Here is a 27,922-nt window from a genome sequence, read left to right on the forward strand (position 1 = left end):
GTTGGAATGATGATGAAGAATCGAAGTATCCTGAATTAACAAAGGCTGCTTGTAAAATTATTTGCATATTTGAAACAACGATGTGAACCATTTTATTTCACTTTAAAATTCGGGAAATCCAAACAGTAAGAGAAAAATTTAATACCTTTTATACACTTTTTAGATACCTAGGTAATTATTTAACCTTTAACTACACGCGCTGGCATACTTTGTACGCCAGATATAAGAATTCCACTGGAAATATATTTAAAAATTTAATTTTTGACCTTGCTTATTTTTCTAACCTATCACTGGAATGTGCTTTACAATTTGGTTTTAGTTTCGTTATAATCGGCGTTCTGGAAAGATCGTAATTTACATTTTATTATTTGTTGTTTCCGGTGGTGGACAATATACCCCAGGATTATATTACTATAAGTCGTAATATAAGTACATATTTTAATTGTTTTTTAGTCATTATGGCAAAAAATATATTTTTCTTTGTAAACAATACTTTTTCTCCTGTAAAAAATCACATTTAAAAAAATTTTTTATTAGTAATTTTATTTATCATGGAATCCAGTTATTCCATGATTCCAGTTATAAATCCCAATTGGCTTACTGAAAAGGAACTCCAAGTATTCACTGATGCCGAATAAGGTTTATAACAAACAACTAAGTGTATTTTTTCAAAAAAAATTAAACAAATCCGCTGTTTTTAAGTGTATTTTCTTGTGGCGTACAAAGTACGCCACGCGTGTAGTTATGTTATAACTTGATGCGCGGGTAGTTAAAGGTTAATTGCGGCTCGCGAAAAATTTCAAATTTTGAAAAATGGCTCGGAATATCAAGGAGCTTGGCCACCTCTGTTACCTATCAAGCGCGGCTCCTCCTTAGGGTCAATTGGTCAATGACCCCCCTAAAATAATCTCATAAAAATACCAATTTTATTAAAAATATCTTTTATCTAAAACTTCACTCTGAAATATAAAATTCTCTCTCAGCAGTCTGCATTGGCAAAACAAATATAATAGATATAATAACGTCGCGCCTCGCGCTATACACAAGCCCGTGGCTGGGCCGTATTTTAAATTGTCTATATACAGTTCTTATGGCTTATGGACAAATGCATGTAAAATAGAAAAGAGACGGCAGATAGCAATTTCGTGGGCGAGAGTGGGAGTGACCTTTCCGTCGTATACCTCTAGTAGAGTCGACGGCCTCACGTTTAGTTAGTTACCGTCTGCTGACCGCACTTCACGGCAGGTCTATATCGATCGCGGCGTATTTGCGTAATTTATTTTGTTTTGTTGGATTTTTTTGTGATTGTAACAAAAACAAGATGAGTGTTGTTGACGAAATAATTGCCTTAAAATCTGCTGGAACACTAAATTATGAACGGCGGCTTGAGAAAAAAGAAAGTGGTCGACCAAAACCAAACATGAATTTAAAACAAACAACAAAGGATAGGGGTAAGGACATTCAAAGATATTTTAAAGAATCAATGTACAATTTGTGTGATTGGATTTGTGGCTGCAGTGTGAGAAATGCATTTTTTTGCTATCCGTGTTTACTGTTTTCGAATGACGCTGTATGGGCGAAAAATGGAGTAACTGACATTAAGCATTTAAAAGTGAAAATTACAAAACATGCCTCTTCAACTACTCATATAAATTCATCAATGAGTTACGCAAGTTTAGGACGTGTTAACATAAGACAGCAACTTGATAGTGTATATCGTAAATCTGTGCATGACTTTAATGAATTGGTATCTAAAAATAGGTATATTTTAAACAAACTAATCGACTGTGTAAAATTTTGTGGAGTTTTCGAAATTGCATTGCGCGGTCATGACGAAAGTGACAGCTCCAATAATCGTGGAATTTTTCTGGGCCTTATCGATTTTGTTTCTGAACTGGATTTAATGTTTAAAGAACACATTGAAAAAAGTACAGTATTTAAAGGAACATCGAAAACAATTCAGAACGATATTTTAGAATCAATGTTAGCCATTGTGCATACTCATATCATGAAGGAGATTGGCCAGACAAATTTTGTGGCCATTCAAGTAGATGAGACCACAGACAGCTCCAATAAAACGCAGATGATTATCATATTGCGATATGTATTAACTGGTATTGTACATGAAAGATTTTGGAAATTTGTTAACCCCCTAGGTACTACAGCACAACATTTAACTAATGTAATATTGGAAGAACTTCAATTATTAAAAATTAATGAAGCACCTGAAAAATTGATTGCCCAAAGTTACGATGGTGCATCAGTCATGAGCGGTAAACTGGGAGGAGTACAAACAAAAATTAAAGAAATATACCCAAATGCACACTTCATTCACTGCTATGCCCATCAATTTAATCTTATCCTCCAAAAAGCGGCGAGTCAACACAAACCGATAAAAATATTTTTTGCAAATTTACACGGATTTTCGTCCTTTTTCGGCCGATCTCCAAAACGTACGATGGTTCTGGATAGAGTGGTTAAAGTAAGGCTACCTAAAGCTGCGCCTACTCGATGGGCTTTCAATACAAAATGTGTTGAAATTGTATACACTTATAAAGATGATTTAAAATCTTGCTTAGAGGAAATTATTGATGAGGAGCAAGATGGTAACAATATAAATCAAGCAACTGGTTTAAAAAGACATTTGGAAGATGAGCATTTTTTATTTTGGTTAAATTTTTTCCATAAAATAATGCCCCATGTTGATATATTGTTTAAACAATTGCAAATGCGAGACATTGATGTTATATCTGTCAAAAATTGTATCCTGTCTTTTAACAACAATATCCAAATAATTAGAAATACTATTTTGGAATCAGAAGTACCAAGCACATCAACAGCAAAAAAAAGAAAAACTACTGCAGAGGATCCAAAGCGACGAACTGCACTTGAAATTTGTGATATTATTATATCTGAAATAAATCACAGGTTTAGTTTCAATGATCATCTCATGATTTCACAGTTATTCTACATAGAGAAATTTGAAGCATACACTACCAACTTTCCGCAAAATATTTTAAAAATGGTGACGGCTAATTATCCCACAGTGAATATTTCCAAACTAAAATCGGAACTTGAAGTCTTATATTGTCGTGAGGATTTTCGCAATAGTGCTGGTGCAGTAGCCATACTTCAGCTTTTTATTAACATGAATTTGTCTGAGAAACATTTTCTGAAGCAGTGAAGTTATTAAATATTTTGTGCACACTCCCTATGACAACCGTGGAAAGTGAGAGATGTTTTTCTACTTTAAAAAGAGTAAAAACATTCCTGCGTAATACGATGGGACAACCTAGACTTAGTGCCTTGTCTATGCTGAGCATCGAGAAAACGCTTGTCAAGAGCATTCCAAATTTCAATGAGAAGGTCATAGACTATTTTGCAGAACTAAAGGATAGAAGAATTGACTTAAAATATAAAAATATTTAAAGTAAGTTTCGTTTTAATAAATTTACAATTTATTATACTATAAATATTCCTATCTATATATCAGTCAATAACCTGTTCATACCATTTTTCCTATATTTTTTAAAAGATTTACTCTAAAAAAAGACAAATTTAATTTTCGGAAAACTAGGGTAAATAGTATTGAGTTTTATCTAAGTCTGTATTTTTTATCTAAAATATAAATGCTAAAAGATCTTTTAAATACTTTAAAAAATCAACAGTTTGAAGTTTTCAAACCAAAATGACCCCCCTGAAGATTGACCCACGAGCCGCCGCTGTTACCTATTATAGCGCCATCTGTCGACAACTAGAATAAATGAAGGGTATAGGGAAAAAAGAGGAATGTCAGAAATTTTCATTTTTTGTTTTAATAATTCATTAGATAGGTTATATTCTGTACTTTAAATAACACAATAAATAAATAAAAATAAATAAATAAAACACTGGTTAAAAATGGGTTGTGTCATGAGATAATACTAATAATAAAATACCTATACAGAAGAAGAAGGGGGAATGTCACATTGTTACCAGTTAATTAGGGGGAATGTCAGTTGTGAATCACGCAGAAATAAGTGAAAACACATTGTTTTCGTGTGTTCCCACAGAGTAAATTTTCCAAACATATGATTTTGTACGATCAAAAAAATTACGATCAAAACATATCAATAATATTAGTCTTATAACTTTGAAAATGCTCTCCCGAAAAATTCAACAAAAGTGGCATACCTCCTTTTTTCCCTGTATGTACTCTTCAAATGTTATAAATGTCTGTAATCACGGACGTGCCTTTTTTTCTGTCACATACAATTTAATGCGTTAGAAAGAAATCGAAAAACTGTGACGCACTAAAAGATGCCTATGAGAAAAAGAATATGTATTGTGCATATATGTATTTCAAGTTTTTGGAATTTATAATGGAGTTTATCTGTAAGTATACCGTCATTTATTAATTTTTACCATATCCTCCGGCTAACCCGGATTTTCGATAACCTGGATCGGCCGCGGTCCCGATTAATCCGACTTATCTAGGTTCCACTGTATATAGTATCGTCGGTATCACAATCGTATTATATATTTTCATTTTTTTCTGTTTGTTACTTCGAGGCCAATTTTATCATCATTGGTAATATACTTCCAAGATAATCATATGCGGTAACTATTTCCAGTTGAGTATTTTAGCATTTTATATTTTTAATTCATTTTCTTTCCTTCCGCTAATGGCCCTTATTTTACTTTTCTTGATGTTTATTTCCATTTTTAATTTCTCTATTTCCTCTGTTCATATGTTTATAAGTTTTTGCGTTTTGTCACATAATCTGCTATAAGAACCATGTCATCGGCATACAATAAGGCTTCTATTTTTACTGACCGTAATCTTTGGTATGCAGTTATTGTCCATATTTGGTTGGTTCTTTCTCCAATATTTCTAGTCAATTTGTTCATGCCTATTAGGAATTGCAGAGGGTTAAGACTGTCTCCTTGTTTGATACCTCTTTCCCAGTTGAATTCTTCAGATCTTTCTCCTGCTATCTACACTTCCTTTTACTACTCTGTATATACTTTCAATGATTTTTATCAGTATAATTGGTACTTTCATGTTCTGCAAGCATTGCCATATAATTTTTATTTCAATAGCGTCGAATGCTGCTCTTAGATCTATGAATGCTAGAATGAGCTTTCCCAAGTCAATACTTCTTTCTATTATATTCCTTGCTGAGCGTTAAGATCTGTCCTAAATATATATATATATATATATATATATATATATATATATATATATATATATATATATATATATATATATATATATATATATATATATATAAAAACGTCCAAGGAGTAATTGGGTTACTAGTAAATAAAAAAGTACTGAGATAACAGCTGGGAAAACCCTGGTACTGAGGAAGCAATGAAAGACTGGTGCTTCAAAGTGAGTGCCTTTTATTTTGGTCAAGCTTTCGCCTATTGTTTTTAGGCTTCTTCAGGACTTGCTACAAAGAAGAACATTCTTTACAAATATGCTTAAAGATAGAACAAGCAATTCTTACCGAAATAGGTGCACTAGTGCTCAGTGAAAATAAGGATACATCTTTTACCTTGCCTTTTTTGTGTATACATAAGTAATACAGATATTTTTGTTGTTATTACTTAGCTAATAACACCAGATATCGAAACTGAGTCAGATCCTCCCTATTCAACCTAATCCATTGTAAGAAAATTTGGACAAGTGTCGTTAGAAGTTGATTTTTTTATTTACAAAATGACACCTATCGATCCATCGATTGTCAACGTCGTCTTCCGTTTTTTTACGTCTGACTGACACATAGAAGATTTGTTTAGAGATTTCGAGAGAAGAGACTCGTAACATCAAACAACCATTCGACTGTCACTATTCGAACAGCTGTCTGAAATCACTTCTTCTCTTTTTCATGATGTAATTGTGGTGAGCTTCTGATTAAGAACCTCCCACCCAACCAATTGCAAAGGATGGATCAAAGGTGAAAGAATGCAATGAAAATCGTTAAAATGGCCGACAGCTCAGTTGTCACTTGTTGAACTGTCGTTCGAATCCAACGATACCACTAAACCGGAAGGTAGTGGTGATCTTTGAAATGTAAAGAAAATTATTATGGTTCTTACAATAGATTTGCCATTAAAACACATGTTTTTGGTGGAGAACGTAGAGACGATCAACACTCCAACTGTCACTTGTTGAAATGCCGGCTCCTCACCCGTTCCCTGTGTCTTCTACGTCAAGTTATTAAAAATATTATGGATAGGGAATCTCACACAAATTACCACAGTCATATGTGAGTGACCTTCACTTACAATAAATTCAATATATTTTTGTTTCTACGTCTATTTTTTACTACATATTTGTGTCCTTTTGATGTTGTTCATTTTTACCCTTTTAAATGTATAAAGTCAATCCTTCAATTTCTAACTTGTTTATAAAAAAAATATTATCTAATTCTAATGTCCAAATTTCGACAACTTTAAATTTACAATTTTAATAAGTATTACGTTTTACATTTTGTACTCCACATTTTATAAAGAATAGTCGTTTCCTGTAAGTGAACCGGATGGCGGGTCTGAGTGAGAGATTCCCTATCCATAATATTTTTAATAACTTGACGTAGAAGACACAGGGAACGGGTGAGGAGCCGGCATTTCAACAAGTGACAGTTGGAGTGTTGATCGTCTCTACGTTCTCCACCAAAAACATGTGTTTTAATGGCAAATCTATTGTAAGAACCATAATAATTTTCTTTACATTTCAAAGATCACCACTACCTTCCGGTTTAGTGGTATCGTTGGATTCGAACGACAGTTCAACAAGTGACAACTGAGCTGTCGGCCATTCTAACGATTTTCATTGCATTCTTTCACCTTTGATCCATCCTTTGCAATTGGTTGGGTGGGAGGTTCTTAATCAGAAGCTCACCACAATTACATCATGAAAAAGAGAAGAAGTGATTTCAGACAGCTGTTCGAATAGTGACAGTCGAATGGTTGTTTGATGTTACGAGTCTCTTCTCTCGAAATCTCTAAACAAATCTTCTATGTGTCAGTCAGACGTAAAAAAACGGAAGACGACGTTGACAATCGATGGATCGATAGGTGTCATTTTGTAAATAAAAAAATCAACTTCTAACGACACTTGTCCAAATTTTCTTACAATGGATTAGGTTGAATAGGGAGGATCTGACTCAGTTTCGATATCTGGTGTTATTAGCTAAGTAATAACAACAAAAATATCTGTATTACTTATGTATACACAAAAAAGGCAAGGTAAAAGATGTATCCTTATTTTCACTGAGCACTAGTGCACCTATTTCGGTAAGAATTGCTTGTTCTATCTTTAAGCATATTTGTAAAGAATGTTCTTCTTTGTAGCAAGTCCTGAAGAAGCCTAAAAACAATAGGCGAAAGCTTGACCAAAATAAAAGGCACTCACTTTGAAGCACCAGTCTTTCATTGCTTCCTCAGTACCAGGGTTTTCCCAGCTGTTATCTCAGTACTTTTTATATATATATATATATATATATATATATATATATATATATATATATATATATATATATATATATATATATATGAAAATTACTAAGTTCTCGGGAAGAACCGCGTTGAGAATTTATAACTCGACGTTTCGACACCCTTTTTGGAGCCATTATCAAGAGGGGTATGGTTCCGTTCGAGTTCGGGGTCTCAATCTGCCTACTCCCCTCACTCGTGACGTACCAGTAGTGTCTTGTTCTCTAGGAGAACGGTCAAGCGGCACTGAGGTCTCAATCTGCCTACTCCTCAGTGTCGAGTGACAGAGGAGTAGGCAGATTGAGACCTCAGTGCCGCTTGACCGTTCTCCTAGAGAACAAGACACTACTGGTACGTCACGAGTGAGGGGAGTAGGCAGATTGAGACCCCGAACTCGAACGGAACCATACCCCTCTTGATAATGGCTCCAAAAAGGGTGCCGAAACGTCGAGTTATAAATTCTCAACGCGGTTCTTCCCGAGAACTTAGTAATTTTCATTTACCTGACCGCGGAAATCTTTCCGAACATATATATATATATATATATATATATATATATATATATATATATATATATATATATATATATATATATATATATATATATATTCACTTTACGAGTATTAGCCAATGATTTTGCTTATTTATTTTTATATCTGTACTCGATTATCCAACATCATTTTATATATATATATATATATATATATATATATATATATATATATATATATATATATATATATATATATATATATATATATTCCTTCTTAACGCTCAGCAAGGAAAACCAAATGGCAGAAATAAAAAGGTGAATCAGACTGGCCTGGGTAGCATTTGGTAAATTAAGCTACATTTTGAAAAACAAAAAATACCCGCAATATCTTAGAACGTGAATTTTTAACCAGTGTCTGTTTTCACATATGGCTCCCAAGTTTGGACACTTACAAAGGAGAATATCGATAAAGTGGCAAAAGCCCAAAGATCGATCGCAGATGCTGCATATAAAACTTAAAGATCGCAAAACGAAACGTCTGGATCAGAGGAGTAACCAAAGTGAAAGAGGTTAAAGAACAGGTGGCAAAACTCAAATGGAAATTTGCAGGTCACATCATCTGACAAGATGATGTGAAAGATGGAACAAGCAAATAATCTACTGTCGACCATGGGAACATAAGAGAGGAAGAGGAGGGCCTCAGATGAGATGGAGCGACGACTTTAACAATCATGCCGGATCCAGATGGATGACCACAGAGCTGGATAGAAACCAGTGGAAAAGAGAAGGGGAGGCCTATTTCCAAAGATGAATAGATTAAGACTCGAAGATAGATAGGAAGATTATATTTCTAATGATGTAAATGTTATCGTTTGTCTGTAAAATGCTTTTACATGTATGTTCTTATTATTTTAGAAGATATTACGATTTATCCACAAATTGGAAGTCCAGGCCGTGAACAAAGGACTTGTGTCATCAAAAAACTTCAGGAGAGAACACCACTTTCAAAAGGTTTGGATCATTTATTAAGTCAGTTGGAGAAGAAGGATCCTCAGAACTTCTTTGCCTGGCCAGTCACTGATAACATTGCTCCAGGTTATTCTACAATAATAAGTAATCCTATGGATTTTAGTACTATGAGACAGAAAATTGAAGAAAATCAGTATGCACATTTAGATGTGAGTATATTATTTATTACAATAATTTAGCTATAATATGAATATGAATTTATATATCTGTACCTCGGAGGTAAACTACATTATGTAAACATGGTGTAGTTTTGAATAAGTTCCTTTAATCCACTTACATATTTTGTTAGTTGGATTATACAAATTGGTTATTTATTATCATTAAAATATGGTCACATTGTCTTTCAAACAATTATGGGATATATCAGATTTTATTCTTTTTATTTTTCTTTCTTTTATTAACATTCAAAGTGCTCTACTGTGTACAGTTGCTCGCAATGACATAGAGTAGTTTATCTCCGAGGTCCAGGTATATTTTTTAACATCTTTAGACAACAATTACAAATGTATTTACAAAATATGTTTCTATTGTAGCAATTTATTGAGGACTTTAAATTGATGTGCACCAATGCAATGAAATACAACCATGTAGACACAGTCTACTACAAAGCCAGTAAGAAACTGCTCCAAGCTGGTTTGAAGATCATGGTTCCTGAGAAACTAGGATGGATGTTGAACTTGGTGCCTGAAATAACTAGTGAAGATGTAGGATTTGAAATAACAGCAGAACTGAGAGCTGTTAAGCATCAAGATGATTATGATGACAGTGATCATGCACATGAAGTTAAAAGAAAGATGCCAGTGTCTAAATTTGAGCCCATAACTGATGAGTTGACACCTGAAGAGATTTTGTCAAAGGCACAGATTGCAGCAAGAACTGCTAAAGCAAAACTATGTAAGTTATTTGTATACTCATTTATTAAAGCAACAAATACATTCACATGTTCATCTGGGTTCAATTATTTAGCTTTTGTGAACATACAACCTGAAGATTTTCATCAGCAGAAAAATTCCAAGTGGACGCTGGTGATTCCTAGTAGTAGTACTTCATTTCTTTTGCAATTTGTGTGCCTTGATTTTGTCTGCCATGGTTTGAATACTTTACCATCCTAATATTATACAAATTTTCCTCCCTTATTCCATCTTCCACAATTTTCCTTTTTTGTTTGTTCTGTTACTATGCTTTGTTTTTGAACCAGGAGGAGTAAACTAAAAAGACAGATTCACACCCAAGAAAGTCACTAAAAAAGTCACCAAATACTTACATCTTCTCTTTTTTGGTTGATCATGTCAGCCTACGACGGTAATCCATAAATATTATATTATACTAATATGTTGCTAAAGAGTTCTAAAAACAAATGTTTTTATATAAAAGCTGACTACAAATTTAAAAATTAAAGGAATAACTCAGAAAACACAAAAAATGCCTGATATAACTTTAACCAAGAAATACCAATAGTGTCAAAATTCCATAACAGTGGAGTAAACTTACCTGCTATTGGACCAATTACAAACAAGCACTACTGCACGGTAAATTTGAATTACTCCTGGTTTAAAAACAGAGCTTAGTGTTTAAATGCTCAGTCTGTATTATCAACTTTATGTTGTTGAGTTTTGAATGTCTTTATTTTTTCAGTATTTCATTTAGCCTGCTTATTGCCATTGTTTTCATCTGCTATGGTTCAATTCAAACAATTAGGCTTGCACTTCATAGATTTAATGACATCATAATCCACTGGTACAAACTTGACAGCAAACAAATTCAACACATTTTTCGTCATACATTAGTTTTTTTGCTACTGTCAACTTAAGAGGAAAGGAACATTTTGACGCCTGTCAAAATTTTTAATGTATTTTAAATGTAATAATTTTTTTCGAATCCTGAGAAAACTAATACGTATTATTGCAAAATTTAAACGCAGAATGAAAGATTACTTTATTATCGAGGGCCGAAAGTCCCTTAGAATGAATAAAAAGTTTCTTTCGAATGATATATTTGAAATTAAAAATCACACTACATTTTCTCTTAGTTTTTCACCCCTGTAACTCATTAAAATAAACATAATAGAAATTTTCAGGGACTTTCGGCCCTCGGTAAGAACGTAATCTTTCATTCTGCGTTTAAATTTTTCAAAAATACTTATTAGTTTTCTCAGGATTCGAAAAAAATGAATCCCCATTTAAATACCATTGCAGCCGAAAATACGTACCCATCCCCTTAAGCAAAAAAGCGCTTTTGCCAAATAAAACACATAATATACTTATCACAGTAGCTACCGACTATTCTCTTTCTCTTTGTCTTTAAGAGTGTGAAACGAAGATAACTATCTCTATCTGTACTATAAATGTCAAACTGATGTCCCAAGTCCTATAGAAGGTTATGTAAGATTTTTATTTATAGATGTGAAGTTGGTTAAAATATAAACTGTCCTATGAAACTATCTACAGGGTAATTGATTAGTGTGATAAAGCTCAGTAGATCCGCTATAGTAATAGATAGCAATAAAAGTTAATAACAAAAATTGTAGCCAACTTTGAGCTTCACATTACAAAATTAGTTAAAATGTTACAGGATGTTCGATAACATAGTTAGTGGCAGACCAAACTTATGTTTTTTTAAATAGAACCCCCTATATTTTATTTTATATTCGAAATCTTCTTAACTTCCCCATCACAAAAATATAAAGGTTTGTTATATTATACAGTGTATTTACAAAGTTATAACCAATTTTCTATGAAAATCGTAAGTTCAGATCGGTGTATAAATAAAAATAAGCACAACAGCAATGGCTTATTGATGCCATATTTATTTTTTTGTTGATTGTCAAAATTTTTAAGAATGGTTGATATTGCTAATTTTCTTTATATCGAATACAAGGTGAGTCAAAACGCAAGTACATTATTTTCTCAATAATTTTAAATGGAACACCCTGTATTTTATGTCACTATCGAAAAGTACCATTACCATACTTTAATTTTTGTATAATAATCCCAATGAATAAATTGGTTAGTTTTCGAGATATTTGCATTCTTCATAGCAAATTATTAATACGGCGTGTAAATTTTTCCAAATTGTTAGTAAGCCATGACTGAATTGTCTAAAACTGACGGTTCACTATAATTGTTTGTATATTGTGTTATTAAATAATTAAGATGAATTTTACTGTTGATGAAATGGTAGATATGATCTTGAATTTGAGGAATGCAATAAAAATGCGATATTATCAGTAAGAATTTATCATGAACAGTTCCCTGAAAGACGACAACCTACAACAGCAAGCTTTGAAAAATTAAGGATTGGTTTTTAGCCGCACTGGTTCAGTTATGAATAAAAAACACGGGCTATCAAAAAGTACTGTAACAGAGGAAAACGAAATAACTATGTTACTGGCAGTTACTAAAAGTAACATACAAGTATATCAACATACAAGTATACGAAAAATTTCCAAAGCAAACGAACTAATTTACTACTCTGTGCAAAGAATTCTTGCAAAAAACAGAATACACTCTTACTGCGTTCAATTGTACCAAGAATTAATTCAGGAAGATTCTGAAAAGAGAATATTATTTTATATATTATTTATAAAAGAAATAAAACAAAACTACTCATACAAACCAGATCAAATAGACTGGCGCAACAACAACACTTTATAGACGATATAAAGCATGTGAATAGATTGATGTGCTTAGGAATAGACCTGGTTGCAAACAATGAAGAAAACCGGAAATAAATAAAAGGCTTATGATTAACTATTTAGATGGGAAATAAGCCACAATTACATTGAATAAATAAATGTCACAAGGAAATAGCTTCAGAACAACATTTAGAAGGCTTATGCTGGCAAATAAAGCCTATTTCGTGATGGACCACATATTCAACATGGAAAACAAAACTCCGGGTATATAAAACAATAATCAGACCCATAGTAAGTTATGAAACCCATTAGACGTGTTTGAAAGAAAAATATTACGTAGGATACTGGATCCAATAAGTGAAAATGACAACTGGCGAATTAGGAATAATAAAGTACTATACGAACAATATAGCGAACCAACTCTAGCACAATACACTAAACTGCAGCGATTACGGTGGGCAGGGCACGTGCTCTGCATGCATGAAAATAGAATCCCCAGAAAATTGCTAAATGCAAGGAGAAAAACCCGTTGGAAGACCAAAAGAGAGATGGGAACACGAAGTAGATGAGGATGCCAAAAACCTCATAAAAACGCGTTCATGGAAAAAAAACAGCAATAAATCGAAATGATTGGAGAAGCTTGCTGAATGAGGGAGGCCAAGTCCCGGTTTGGGCTGTAGTGCCATTGGATGGATGGATTATGAAATTGTTGTACACCCCTGGAATACTCAATTAATGCTGAAAGATAACCATCATTAATTTATGAGAACTAATAAGTGCCTACAATTTTGAAACTTTAGTATATTGTATCTAATTTTGATGGGAGCTCCAATAACATGTTCTTTTTTTTAAGTAATTAATTCTCTGTTCTTTTATTTTTTTAATGAAACTGATAAGCCAAGTGAAAGATTGAAAAACTCCATTTTTAGTGATGAAAAAGGGTAATCCAACTATGGGCTTCTTGAAACAAAAGAAAGATGGAGCCACCCACTTAAATATCTTAGTAGGAGGTGACGGTGTGATACCTGGCACCAAGAAAAGACCAATTCTTCTGGGACAGTTGTGTGGCAAACTATCTGAGGGAACGAGCCAGTTACAAGGATTCAGAGAAGATCGTAGGAATGTTGCCAAGCCAATTAAGCCTCTGTATTACGGAGCATTTGGTTCGTATGCTCCTAGTTATGATTCTGCATTTTCAAATCTCAGGTAAGATTTTTTAGTATGTCCAATTGGGTAATTCTTAAAGTCTAATTGTTATGGTACATAGGCTATGATTTTATAGAATTGTTTCTTCCTGGCGTTCGTTTGCAAATGTGGCCGACATTATCAAAGGCGTTACGGCAGAAATCTTAAACATCTATCGCTCAGTGATGATCTCCTTGGAATATTTGCGTCCTTTATGAACTTTCTGTGAGCTTCGGGGTCTGTCGTTTGGTTAATCCACATAAACCATTCAGTGCAATGGAATTTTATCTGCTAACTATATAGTGGAGTCACTGAAGGTTTTCACCTCCGATTTCATTGAACCACCATCGATTTTCATGAAAATTGGTGAGTGGTTAGAGGATACCTCAAGCAACAAAGGTGACATGATGCAAACTTGCGCTTTTACCTTGGGGGTGGAAGCCACCCCTTCTCGGGGGTGAAAATTATTTTATCAAAAATAATACCATAAGTCGATATAAGTATAAATTCTAAGCAAAATTTGTTATATAAAGTTATTAATATAAATAAATGCTTTTTGAGTTATTGAAGATCAAAGATTTTATTTTTTCGTAAAAAGATGCATGCTTTAAAGCTGTTTTTCACGTATAACTCAAAAACTGTAAGCTTTTTCAAAAAAGTTATTATTACCAAAATTGAAGATAATAAAAAACTGAATATACTCCTCACTTAAAGAACTAAACTAATGTTAAGTCAAAGTGAGTTATGGGTAATTGAATGTACATTTTTTTCGACGAGTACTCAAATCTAAGTATTCAAGCTTAAATAACGGGAAAACGATGCATTTTATAAAATATACCTGTTAAGCAGTTGTCAAAGCACTTCGGATTACTTATCAATTGAGCTTCAGAAGAAGTTAATAGCATTAAAATTAAGCAAGTTATGATAAAAATAAGAAAACCCTTTCGAATTTTTTAGGAAAAAGTGAAAAATAAAACATACGCCATTTCCACAAAAATTAAAATTTATAGTAATCCTTACAATAATTTCTTTATATGATATAAAATGATATATAGCCGAATTTTAGTTTTTTCTGTATCAGATATTTTACCTTTTTTATTATTTCTATAGGGTAAAAAATGACCGAGATAGAAACGTTTAAAGCTTAAATTTTGCTACGAGAACCATGTAACAGGGGCCATTTAACCTTTTATTTTTAAAAATGTAAAGAGTTTAAAAGATTAAATTTAACGTCGTTTAATTGCCCTTGGAATTAACTTTCAAATGGTTTTTAGGCGAACCTGATATCCTAAAAATTAACGGAGTTATTTAAAAAAAAAACATTAATATTTTTTGGAAAAAATTTTAAAAGATAAATTTTGAAAAATTTTTGGAGCATAAGTTTTAATGCTATCAACTTGTTCGAGGACTCATTTGATATATATTTCTAAGTACTTTGACAAATGTTTAATAAGTTTATGTTATAAAATTCATCATTTTCCCGTTATTTAAGCTTGAATACTTAGATTTGGGTACTCGCCGAAAAAAATATACATTCAATTACCTATAACTCACTTTCAGTTAACATTATAATATTTTTTTTAGTAAGGGATTTATTTCATTTTTGAAGTGAAAACTTCTTTAGGGACGTTGTGCGATTTTTGGATAGGGGAAAAAGCATTGAATTCGCGACCGTCATCTTTAGGGACGTTGTGCGATTTTTGGATAGGGGAAAAAGCATTGAATTTAAATTTAAAATAAATGTAAAACATATTGTAGGATAAGGAAAAAGGATTGATTTCGCGACCATCATCGCGACCGTCATCGCTTCGGCGAAAAAAAATTTGTACATATGTAGGTATATCATGGGTATGTATATATAAATTGTATAGAAGTATTTAAATTTAAAATAAATGTAAAACCTATTTTAGGATGGAGAAAAAGGATTTATTTCACGACCGTCATCTCTTCGGCGAAATAAATTTTGTATGTATCTATATTATGAGTATACCTATATACATAAATTGCATAAAAGTATTTAAATTTAAAATAAATGTAAAATCTATTTTGGGATGCGGAAAAAAGATTGATTTCACGACCGTCATCGCTTCGACGAAATAAATTTTGTACGTATATTATTATAATGTACGTATAATAATACTAATATTATTGAAGTGAAAACTTCTTTAGGGACGTTGTGCACCTTTTAGATGGGAAAAAGTATTGAATTGGCGACTGTCATCGCTTCGGCAAAATAAATTTTTGAAGTGAAAAGTTCTTTAGGGACGTTGTGCACTTTTTAGATGGGAAAAAAGTGTTGAATTAGCGATCGACATTGCTTCTGCGAAATAAATTTTTGAAGTGAAAACTTCTGTAGAAACGTTGTGCTCTTTTTGGATGGAGAAAAAGTATTGAATTAGCGACCGTCATTGCTTCGACGAAATAAATTTTTGAAGTTAAAACTTCTTTAGGGACGTTGTGCACTTTTTAGATGGGGAAAAAGTATTGAATTAGCGACCATCATCGCGACCATCATCGCGACCGTCATTGCTTCCACGAAATAATGTTGTGAAGTAAAAACTTCTTTAGGGACGTTTTGCCCTTTTTAGATGGGGAAAAACTATTGAATTAGCGACCGGTATTTTTTCGACGAAATAAATTTATGAAGTGAAAACTTTTTTAGGGACGTGCACTTTTCAGATGGGGAAAATATTAAATTATCGACCGTCATTGCTTAGAGGAAATAAATTTTTGAAGCGAAACCTTTTTTAGGGACGTTATAGACTTTTTAGATGGAGAAAAAGTGTTTAATTAGCGACCGTCATCGCTTCGGCGAAATAAATTTTTCAAATGAAAACTTCCTTAGGGACGTTGTGCACTTTTTGGGTGGGGAAGAGGTATTGAATTAGCGACCGTTATTGCTTCGACGAAATAAATTTTTAAAGTGAAAACTTCAAAGTGTTGCTACGCCACTGGTAGCAAATAATTTCTACTTTCATAAAACCTACCAATTAACTGTCCCGAGCAAATTCCCCAGAAATCCTTGTTAGTAAATATTCAAAAGGTGGTATGTACTTCTAGAAATTTCGAAGTTGCCCCCCGCCTAACCACTTATGCTTGGCTAAGCATTGCAATTATAATTTTAGGTAGCAGTGTCGATTTAGTATCTCAAAAAGGCAAACAGGTGTATGATTTCAAAAAACTTTTGATAGTGTGTAAAAAATATTTTATTATCAGCTAAGTACTTTCAACACATAACGTGCCATCATCAGAGCTTCCTAAAAGGACATATTTAAGATAAGATTTTTTTTATATAAAAAATGAGTTAAAAACTTACGTCCTCTTATAAAACCTTCATAGAAGAGCAATTGCTAAACGACACAATAAAAAACATGGATACTGGGCAAAAGCCACAGATATAGGGTATAATAACCCTTTAAAGTGAATAAAAATCTTAAATAACATTGCAAAGATAACATCAAGTCAATTTTTTCTCATACTAAAGACAAAATTTAAAAAAACTTCAAAAAGTGGCATTTATAAATTGTCATGTGGTGAATGCCCTGTGACCTACGTGGGTAGAACGATGCGACCTTTGGATACTCGTATCAAAGAGCATCTGTCAAAGATCGACAAATCTAGCTTTGGTCATCATTTACATGCATCGAAACATAGCTTTAGTCCACAAAGAGATAGTAGGATCTTACACAGCATACCTAATAATAACTATACCAAAATGAATCTACTAGAAGATCTAGAAATAAGTAGAGAAATGAAAAGAAACCCTCAAAACTGTTTAACACCCAGATTCAATTAAATTGTAAATTTGATCCTATTTTTAAGAAATTTCTTTAGTAATTTTGGTTTAGTATACAGTATACCCAAGAATTTATGAAAGTTTTTTTGAACATTACTTTTAGGTATTCTTGAGTTTTCGTTCATTGTTTACATATTTGTAAACAAGGAAATATTTGTTATTTGTCTGAATTAATCAATAAGATTTTTAATTTTTAATAACAGCTTTGTCAAATGAGCTTGTCAAATGATATTTCTCGTAGGTATGATTTCATCTAACTTCTTCTACACTTGGTCAAACTATAACAGTTTTGTTTTTGGAAGAATTTTGATAACTTTTAATATACACGTTAACATTTCACTTCAATAGTAATAATAGAAATTTTTTGAAAATTTAACTTTAAAATTTAGTATCTTAACTTTAAATTCATTTAACCTATATATGGCTTTTTAGTAATTTTCAATTTTTAATTAATATTTATGAACATAGAGGTCGCATAAGATTGTAGTTCCTTCTTTATCATTTTAATAAATGACAGTCTTCCTCAGCTGATCTGCTGTTCACGTGGGCTCAAAATGGTTTGACTCAGCCATGTTGTCTTATTAATTAATAAAAGAATTTAGATGTGATTTTATTCACTTTAAAGGGTTATTATACCCTATATCTGTGGCTTTTGACCAGTATCCATGTTTTTTATTGTGTCCATTTTGTATCCATTTTTTATATAAAAAAAAATCTTATCTTAAATATGTCCTTTTAGGAAGCTCCGATGATGGCACGTTATGTGTTGAAAGTACTTAGCTGATAATAAAATATTTTTTACACACTATCAAAAACTTTTTGAAAACATACACCTGTTTGCCTTTTTGACCTATTTAGAAGTGTGTACACGTCTTACAGTATTTTCCAATTGATTTAGTATCTGACCAAACGTCGGATCGTCGCATTTTGTTAGTTTTAGAGTTTGGAGGCAAAAATCTCGCATATTTGTTAGTATTCGACCAGTCTCTTGTCGACGCGATTCTAGTTTCAGTTTTCAATTCTCGCGTATTTAGTATAAATATTGTGTGTCTACATAGCTTATAAAGGGTGATTCATTTAGAGGTACTTTTTTTGATGGGTAATTGATGGGACACCGTGCATGAATTGTATTACTTGACGTTGTGTTATTATTCACTATTGTTTGACATTTGATCCTGGAAAGACTTAGCCTGGCACAGTTTCAGTCGATGTGCTCTTGATAAGCTTAAAGAAGATCCACTGTTTTCGGAAAAAAAATTGTTTTCCGATGAGGCCCATTTTTGTCTAAATGGGGACGTGAATAAACAAAATTCCCATACTTGAGGTTATGAACAAGCAGAAGAGTTGCCATTACATTCAGAAAAAATAAACTGTTTGGTGTGGTTTATGGGCCGGTGGAATCTTCAGTCGATATTTCTTTAAAACAGAGGCCGGTCAGAATGTTACTGTGAATGGAGACCGTTATCGCGCCATGAGAACGGACTAGTTGGTGCCTGCAATTGAAGCTCATGGTCTTAACGACATTTTTCTCCAACAAGATGGCGCCAGTTGACATACAGCCTATAATAGCACCACTTTACTGCGAGAACGATTCGGTGAGCAATTTATTACACGCTTCGGACCATTGAATTGGCTGCCTATATCCTTTGACATCACATCTCTAGATTTTTTCCTTTGGGGTAACCTAAAGTCCAAAATCTACATGAATAAACTGACTACGATTGAGGCATTGGAGGCCAGTATTACTCGAGTCATTGGTCAAATATCAATCGAAATGCTCGAACGCGTCATCGAGAATTGGAACTTTAGAATGGACCATTTTAACCGCAGTCACGGTCAATATTTGAAAGATATTATCTTTAAGAAGTAATTTTAAAAAACCATACAGAAGTAAAAACTTCTTTTGTATATTGGTATAAAAAGTTTTATTAAAAAGTATAAAAGTCCTCCAAAAGGATTTGCAAAACGTTTTCAATCTGAATCAGATCATCCTCAGTGCCTAGAACGAAGTATTTCCACGTTAAAATGAATGCAAAAGGTTAAAATTGTGACTAGGTTAAAGAAAAATGTGGCAATACTTACGTTCTGCTTCGTAAAAGAAACTAGCAACTTTTTGAAAAAGGTTACATCGATATTAATGGTTTACATAATAATTAAGTGATATTTGTAGCGACTCCAAGTCGATGTTACAAGATGAAATGTGCTAAGAGTGCTCAAAGGGCAACATGGTTCCCGGCTCGTTAAGAACTTGTGGTTCTTGCCAGTTCAATGGACACAGACCAACAAAAGTGAAGGAGATGACAATCTAATTATCAGAAGATAGGTAGTCAATTTTTGGTTATGAATTTCAAATTATTATTGTTGTTTAAAAAATTTTTGGATTATATATTAGTAACTGTATAAAATTGAAATTTAAATTATAATAATTAGATTTTATTGTAAAAGTATATAAGGCAACTCTCTACTCTCTGTTACAGAAAGAACTGTTGTTAGTGTTAGGTAGATGAAATGCTAGTCAGTGACGTCATCGGTGATTAAATTTGAGAAAGAAGGCAAACAGTTTTATTTAGTTTGAAAGAACTTTTAAGAAAGAAGTAATTTTAAAGAATAGTTCTTTTGTATGATAATATAGATTTTCAAATAAAATTTATTTTTTTCATTGTTTTTTCCTTTTGAAAAAAGTACCTCTAAATGAATCACCCTTTAGTTTAAAAGCTACATGTTTCGCAAACGCTTATATTATTAATCAAGTTTATTAATACTAAAGAAAACATCCTTGGTTCATGTGTTTTCAGTGGCATTTAACCTATAACAGTGATATCGTGTGGTGTGTCGCGAACTAGTCTAAATTGGACATCAAAACGGCGGTTTAAATCTAAGAACTGTACGCTAAAACTTTGACCACATCTTAACTTAGTTATAGTAACAAAGTTAGTCATTAAATTACATATTTGCTAATTCTTGTGTTCTTATTTCCCACGTGAGTGGGTGGTCCTTCGAATTGTAATAATCTATTACATTGCTTATTACGCTCTATCATAGTAAGATTGCTACCCAAGTAGCAATTTTTCGACGCATTGGTTGTCAGAACAAACAAATGCACTGTATATAACGTTGTCCGAGAGCATTTTCAGTTGTTTCGGCCAACGTCCCCTACCCCGACTGACATTACGATGTTACAACCTTTAGTTATACGGGCAACTAATTTATTACCATTGTGATTTTATGTGTTTATTATTTTTTCATGCAGAATTACTCCTTAAAGTTTGTCGAATTTATTTAGAAACACCCTGTATTGATGAAGAACGTTGCTAGTTGTTAAAGTGCATAATTTTTTATTATCCAACATAAGAGAATGAATCAAAATGCATAATGTTAAGAAAGCCTAAGGCTATAATAGTTGAGTTTTAATTCTCCAGAATATGAGCGGCCGTCGGTCCCCCTGGGCTAGTGTACATCGGCACTAGTTACTTAAAACAGGGTTAAAGATGTAAATGGCGCCGGAACTATCCGAAAGGATCTCCCCGGCAAAAATGCCATACGATATTATTATTATTACTCCAGAATATTCCACAGGGTGTTCAAAACTTTGAGGAAAAACCACACTATCATTGTTACACCCAGTATATAATGACACTTTCTGTTTAGCAACAATATTATTACATCGATATTTTTGAAGAATAAAGCTATAACATATTAAAAAAATGACTAAAATTGGCCAACAGGTTTAGGAAACACAAGACATCAAAAATGTCCCATTTTTAAGGTGGTGCGTTAATTTTGATTCTTAGTGTATATGTGTGAGAAATTCCTCTTATTTTTCTTAATACAAGGTGATTCAGTGAAACGATACGATTTGGCAACGCTGCTGATGATAAAATAGAGGAGCCGCGGGCTTGCGACGTAAACGTTGTGAATCTAGAGAGTGGGAAATTTAGTTATTATGGGGGTGTGGTCTTCTGAACAACGCGCATTTGCTGTGAAAGTCTATTACAAATATGGCGAAAGTTATGTACTTTTACCACAAGCGTTTCGTTTACACTACCATTTGCCGCCCCGCGCTACAGTTCCGTCTAACTTGGCTATTGAGACTTGGGTTAGGAACTTTGAAAGTAGTGGTTCAACATCACAAAAAAGAGGTGGCTGCGTCAGAACTGCTCGCATAGCACAATATTGAATCGGTGCAAAATTCATTACACACGAGTCGACGCAAGGATCTTCGAGGACTCGCGTGTAACGAATTTCGCACCGCTTCAATATTTTGTGGTATGCGAGCAATTCTGACACTGCCACCTCTTTTCTATGATATTGAACCACTACTTTCAAAGTTCCTAACCCAAGTCTTAATAGCCATGTAAGACGGAGCTGCAGCGCGGGGCGGCAAATGGTAGTGTAAATGAAACGGTCGTTGTACACGCACAAAACTTTCACCATTTTTTTAATAAGCTTTCACAGCAAATGAGCGTTATTCACCCGACCACGTCTCCATGATAGCTAAACTTCCCACTCTCTAGATTCACAACGTTTACGTCGCAAGCCCGCGGCTCCTCTATTTTATCGTCAGCAGCGTTGTCAAATCGTACCGTTTCACTGAATCACCTTGTACTTTCATTTATGTACTTCAGATCTATCTTTTGTAAGCGATTTTTCAGCTCTTGTTTCCGCTGCCTATGTACTGCCCTTACACTTAATACTTACACTGGCATCAGATAATAAAAATTTTTTATTGTAGCAAAGAAGAAAGCGATCTGGTATATCAAACATACGGTTCTGATACGTCAGTTCAATATGCAGAAAGCGTCCAGGACTTTGTGAAAGACTCTGACTATGCTACACATTTAGTCGACTCTCTGTTGGATTTACTCACAGGCGGTGACCATTCCAAGACGAAAAAGACAATTGAAGAAAACAAAAACCTGCGAGAAGAAGAGCAAGCTGTTAAGACTATGTTGGAAGTAAAGCCTGTCGATTCTGTAAAAGTTAGCGTTGATGAATTGAAGAGCTTGAATGGTATGTTATATTTTCATAGTATTGTAACAATAAAACGAGCTATTCGTATTTATATACAACTTTATTAATTTATTTATACAAGTTTTCTTTACACTCTCGCTTAAAACTAAAATATATTTACAAAATTTGCTCCTATATAAACACCAGCCGTTATTTCTCGAAGTTTCTGTCCATCTCTAGTTATTGTCGCGACATTCGGAGAATTGCTCGTCTTCCGCCCCGCAGCATCGCGTCTTATCTAGAAAGATCGATGTGGATCTGCGTGTGTGGAGATGGGGCCTGTTATACGAGGGTTGGTCAAAAGTAATCTTTTGTTACACTGCTCCCCTCTTAAGATCTGAGCGTCCCGATCAGCAACTCTAGATGGCCTAGGATGGCGGCATCTACAGGACTCTCCAGCTCTGCTTACACCCCTAGAAAAGAAGTAACAGTCTACTGTCTTTGAAGGGTATTACATCTTCGGGTTCATGCAACACACAGTAATTCGTACACCAGTTTCTCTGAAGACCACTTCAAGCATGCTTCTGACAATCTTCCAATCCAGATTTTCTACTGCAGGGCCTATTTTTGGTAAAGCCAAATTTTTGATATCAGAATTACACACGATTTTCTTCAAATTAGTTAGAGCACGCCATATGTTCTCGTAGCTTGGCGTGTGCGTATAAGACTTTCTGGTCACCATATACAGCAAAAATCGACGACCATCTTCCAATCGCAGTACTCTTCCAATTTTAGGCTGCTGATTTCTTAACTCGTCCAGGCTGCCGAACTTTTTATTGAATACGGACGAGATTCCTTTAGTCATCTCGAGGTCTTGAGCAACACAGTGGGCTAGAGAGACGTTTTCTGGAACACTAAACAGATCTTGCTGAACTTCTGTGGTCACGCCGAATCTAGCACTCTTTCTCTCTGCGTAATTTGACATAAATTCCTTAAAACTTGGCTGTGCAGCATTTTTCATCTCCTGTTGGAGGACTCGGACTTCTGTTTCATTTGAGCCAGCATATATGATGCAAGACGATTTATGTGAATAACTTTTAGTTTACCGTTTGGCAACTTCTTAATTCTGTATATTACGTCATCTATTTTCCTGTCTCTGCAGTTTAGGACACAAGCCTCGACGACGTTATGGATTATAAAACCAGACAAGATCACCTACTTCGAAGCTTTCATTCTTGCATCGAGAATCATATTGATCTTTCATTCTGTCACTGGCTATCTGAATGTGTTGTCGGGCAAGTTCATGAATGTTGTTCATTCGTAACTTCAGGCGGTCGACGTATTCTTCGCCTGCAACATGTTCCTCGGAAGGTCTGCAGCCAAACTCTAGGTCGCAGGGCAAACGAACTTCACGACCCAATATTAGGCAGGTTGGTGTCTGACCTGTAGTTTCATTCACGGCCGAGCGGTAGGCCATCAGGGATAAATGAATGGGTTGGTCCCAATCTCGCTGATGTTCAGATACAACTTTGGACAAGTGTTTACCCAGCGTTCGATTCATCCTCTTGACCATCTCATCTGATTGAGGATGCAGGGGTGTTGTTCTGGTCTTATTGACACCAATCAATTTACAAACGGTTTGGAAAAGAGCTGACTCAAAGTTTCGCCCTTAGTCGGAGTGGATCTCCAAGGTAACACCAAATCGGCTGAAGAATTCTTTAACAAGTACCTCTGCAACGGTAGCAGCTTCTTGATTCGGTAATGCATAGGCCTCGGTCCATTTCGTAAAATAATCCTTGGCTACCAGGATGTATTTATTTCCAGCATCGGTTTCTGGAAATGGACCTGCAATGTCGATTGCTACTCTTTCCATAGGACTGCCAACATCGTACTGTCTCATGGATGCTTTCTTTTTACCAACTGGACCATTACTGGATGCACACAGTTCACGTTTCCGGCACCATCTTCTTACATCATCTTTACAGTTCACCCAATAGAACCGTTCTCGATTCTTTTGCAGAGTCTTCGTAATACCAAAGTAACCACCTGATGTACCGTCATGCAACTGACGCTTTACTGATACTTCTGATACTTTACTTTTAGGTACAATCAACTGAAGCTTAGATTCTGTGCCATCATCGTTCTTAAAGGTTCTGTACGGAAGATCATATTTTAGTACCAGGCAATTCCATTGGCTTCAGTAGGCCTTGACTTTCGGACTACATGCACTAATGTTTTGCCAACAAGGTTTCTCACCTTGACGCATCCAATCCAATACTCTTTTTATACATGGATCATCTTCTTGGGCGTATTGTAACTGTTGGGGCTGCCATTGTTCATTAACTACGGTGGTTCGTTTCACGGGGCAAAGTCGTTCCTCTAATTTGGCACAGTGATTACAATTTGCACTGCATGGTCGTCTCGAGAGGGCATCAGCATTTGAATGTCCGGTCCTGTGTTCTATCTCGTAATCATATTCTTGTAATCGTTCTAACCATCTTGCCATCTGGCCCTCTGGATTACGGAATTGTATGAGCCATTTTAGAGCAGCGTGATCTGTTCGAAGAAGGAACTTTCTGCCATACAAGTATTTATGGAAATGTTCACAAGCCTTCACTACGCCCAGCAGTCTATTCTGGTAACGCAATAGTTTCTTTCTGGTTTCGACAGGACTTTGCTGAAATAAGCTATGACTTTTTCCTGTCCATCCTGGATTTGTGAGAGAACAGCTCCTATGGCACTGTTGTTAGCATCGGTATCCAAAACAAATTTTCCTGCCTGTCCCGGATAGATTAATATCGGTGCACTGATCAGAGCCCTTTGTAGTTGTTCGAAAGCTTTTTGACACTCTTCACTCCATGTATATTCTTTGCCCTCCTCCGTCAACTTGGTTAAGGGCTTGGAGATATTGGCAAATCCTATGACAAATCGTCGGTAATATGTACATAGGCCAAGGAAACTTCTAATTTCATGTTTATCTTTTGGTACGGGCCAATCTTTAATTACTTCAATCTTTTCAGGATAAGCTGTTACACCATTACTCGATACAATATGTCCTAAGTACTTAACTTCTCGTCGAAACATGTGACATTTCTTCGGACTTAATTTCAAGTTCGCTGCCGTCAATCGTTGAAAGACTTCTATTAGATTATGGGCATGTTCATCAAAGGACCTTCCAACCACAATTACATCATCAAAGTAAACCAGGCATGTTTTCCATGTCAGACCTCTTAAAACTGCCTCCATTAACCTTTTAAATGTGGCAGGAGCATTACATAAACCAAAAGGCATACCGTAAACTGCCAAAGCCCTGATCCTATCGAAAATGCGGTTTTCTCCCGATCGGCTGGCTCCATGTCTACTTGCCAATATCCACTTTTAAATCGAGTGTGGAGAACCAACGAGAACCGGAGAGAGTATCCAATGTATCGTCTATTCTGGGCAAAGGATAACTATCTTTTTTTGTAACCGCATTGAGCTGGCGGTAGTCGATACAAAAACGCGTTGAACCGTCTTTCTTCTTTACCAGAACTACTGGTGATGTCCATGGACTGTTCGATGGTTCAATTACCCCTTGTTTGTCCATATCCTTGATAATCTCTTCGGCTTCAGCTCTTTTCGCAAATGGAAGTCGTCTAGGTCGTTGTCTGATTGGCTGAGCGTCTCCGGTATTTATTTTATGCGTTACTATGCTTGTTTTGCCCTTATCCTTCGTGTCAATAGCAAAAACATCTTGATACTCTATCAGCATAGACCTCACTTTTTCCGTTCGTTCATGCTCAAGATCTTGGCATCTTTCAATGATCATCTCACCAAGGTCCTTTGGATACTTCGACTTCGATGATTTCTCATTGGTATTCATAGAGCAAATTGAAACCACGGGAACACACTGTCCGATCAAAGCTCCTGTACTCAACTTGATAGCAGTTTCCTTTAAACTCATAACTCTTACAGGATGACATCTCGAACTCTCACCAAAGTTATCGCCGTTAGGAACTCGACATCGTCCACATCTTCGACCATCCTTAAACTTCCCTCTCGGCAGTGTTCATCAAGTCTGGTCATCAGAATTTTCTCACTATTACCGAGTATGGTTACGTCGCATGTAGTTAGTAAGCGGATTACATCTTCTTTGTCGTCGTGAAAGGGCAACTCTTCACCATTGATCCTGAGAACTCCAGTTTGAATATCCAATATTACCCCAACTTTTCTTAGTACGTCCATCCCCAATATGAACTCGTCGGAGATCTCGGCAATTAATACTTGATGTTCAGCTGTGGTCTGGCCAATGGATACTGATATATTAGCCTCGCTATATGTATTAATTAGCTCACCAGTCGCTGTTCTAAGCCTTACTGTTGCAGGTGATAATTTAGGATGGCCTCGAACTACTTCTGGACGTGCGATAGTTCATGTTGCACCTGTATCCACCAAAAACGATCTACATCTATTATTGATACGACCTTCGATGTATAAGTTGTGGATTCCACCGGAGGACGTAAGGTTGACAGTTACTATGGGGGCTCTAGTTCTCGAGGTAGGCAGTTGCCCCTTGGTGTCGACCCGCTCTAGTTTTCCGACTGCTGTACGATCTTCTTACAATTACGACAAATGTGGCCTACGTCGCCACAATTTCAACATCTAGGCTCACGTCTCTTTGGCATCTCGTTACGAAATACTCTCCGTATCATTTCCTCCAGACGTTCATCGTTGTGTTCGTCACTTTCTTCAATGGTTCTTGCTTTATGGCTTCGTGAAGTTTGACTAGCCGTTTCGTGTTCCATTGCAATACCAAGTGCTTCATCTAAAACTTTCAGTCTTGCTAGTCGTAAAGCTTTCTGTAGTTCACTATCTTTCAACCCATTGACGAAGGTATCTACCGCAATTTCTTCTAAAACACTGCCTGGCACCTCTGGATAAGCCAACCGCACCACACGAGCCACATCTGCTTCAAATTCTTGCAGTGTCTCACTTGCTCGTTGACTTCTATTTCACAGTTGTGCTTTGTATACTTGTTGTAGATGGGCATCTCCATAGCGTTTTTCTAGACGAGTGAACAAGGTCTGGTAACATTTTTCTTGGCCCTTAGGAATTGACCTTAGTATATCTGCAGCATCACCTCGTAAAGCAGCAGTCAAGGAAACAGCCTTTTCTTGTTCGGTCCAATGATTGGCGGTCGCAATAGCTTCAAGTTGTCTAAGGTATATGGACCAAGAAAACTTTCCATCAAATGGTGGTAATTTAAATCTCATATGATGCGACGTTTCGTCTCTCTGTGATTCTTCTTTCAATACAGGATCTAACGCTACTGCATTAACTAGTGGTTGCATCTTCGTATTGGTTATTATGC

The 27,922-nt window shown here is 35.0% G+C and overlaps 2 protein-coding genes across 9 annotated transcripts in view; one reads left to right on the forward strand and one right to left on the reverse strand.

The window, feature by feature from the left end:
- LOC114329613 (E3 ubiquitin-protein ligase FANCL) overlaps nt 1-27,922 on the reverse strand; it is a 787,641-nt gene that overhangs the window by 123,260 nt on the left and 636,459 nt on the right. The gene's annotated exons all lie outside the window — the stretch shown is intronic.
- The window catches only part of LOC114329618 (bromodomain-containing protein 7), a 47,847-nt gene that overhangs the window by 4,390 nt on the left and 15,535 nt on the right, over nt 1-27,922 (forward strand). Inside the window, exons 2-5 of the mRNA XM_028278787.2 lie at nt 8,894-9,156; nt 9,541-9,901; nt 13,571-13,847; nt 22,355-22,632. Of these exons, the coding sequence (XP_028134588.1) occupies nt 8,894-9,156; nt 9,541-9,901; nt 13,571-13,847; nt 22,355-22,632 (1,179 nt within the window). The remainder of the gene's footprint in view (nt 1-8,893; nt 9,157-9,540; nt 9,902-13,570; nt 13,848-22,354; nt 22,633-27,922) is intronic.

The sequence above is a fragment of the Diabrotica virgifera genome, chromosome 3, assembly GCF_917563875.1.
Source record: "Diabrotica virgifera virgifera chromosome 3, PGI_DIABVI_V3a".
In the NCBI taxonomy this organism is placed as follows: Eukaryota; Metazoa; Arthropoda; class Insecta; order Coleoptera; family Chrysomelidae; genus Diabrotica; species Diabrotica virgifera.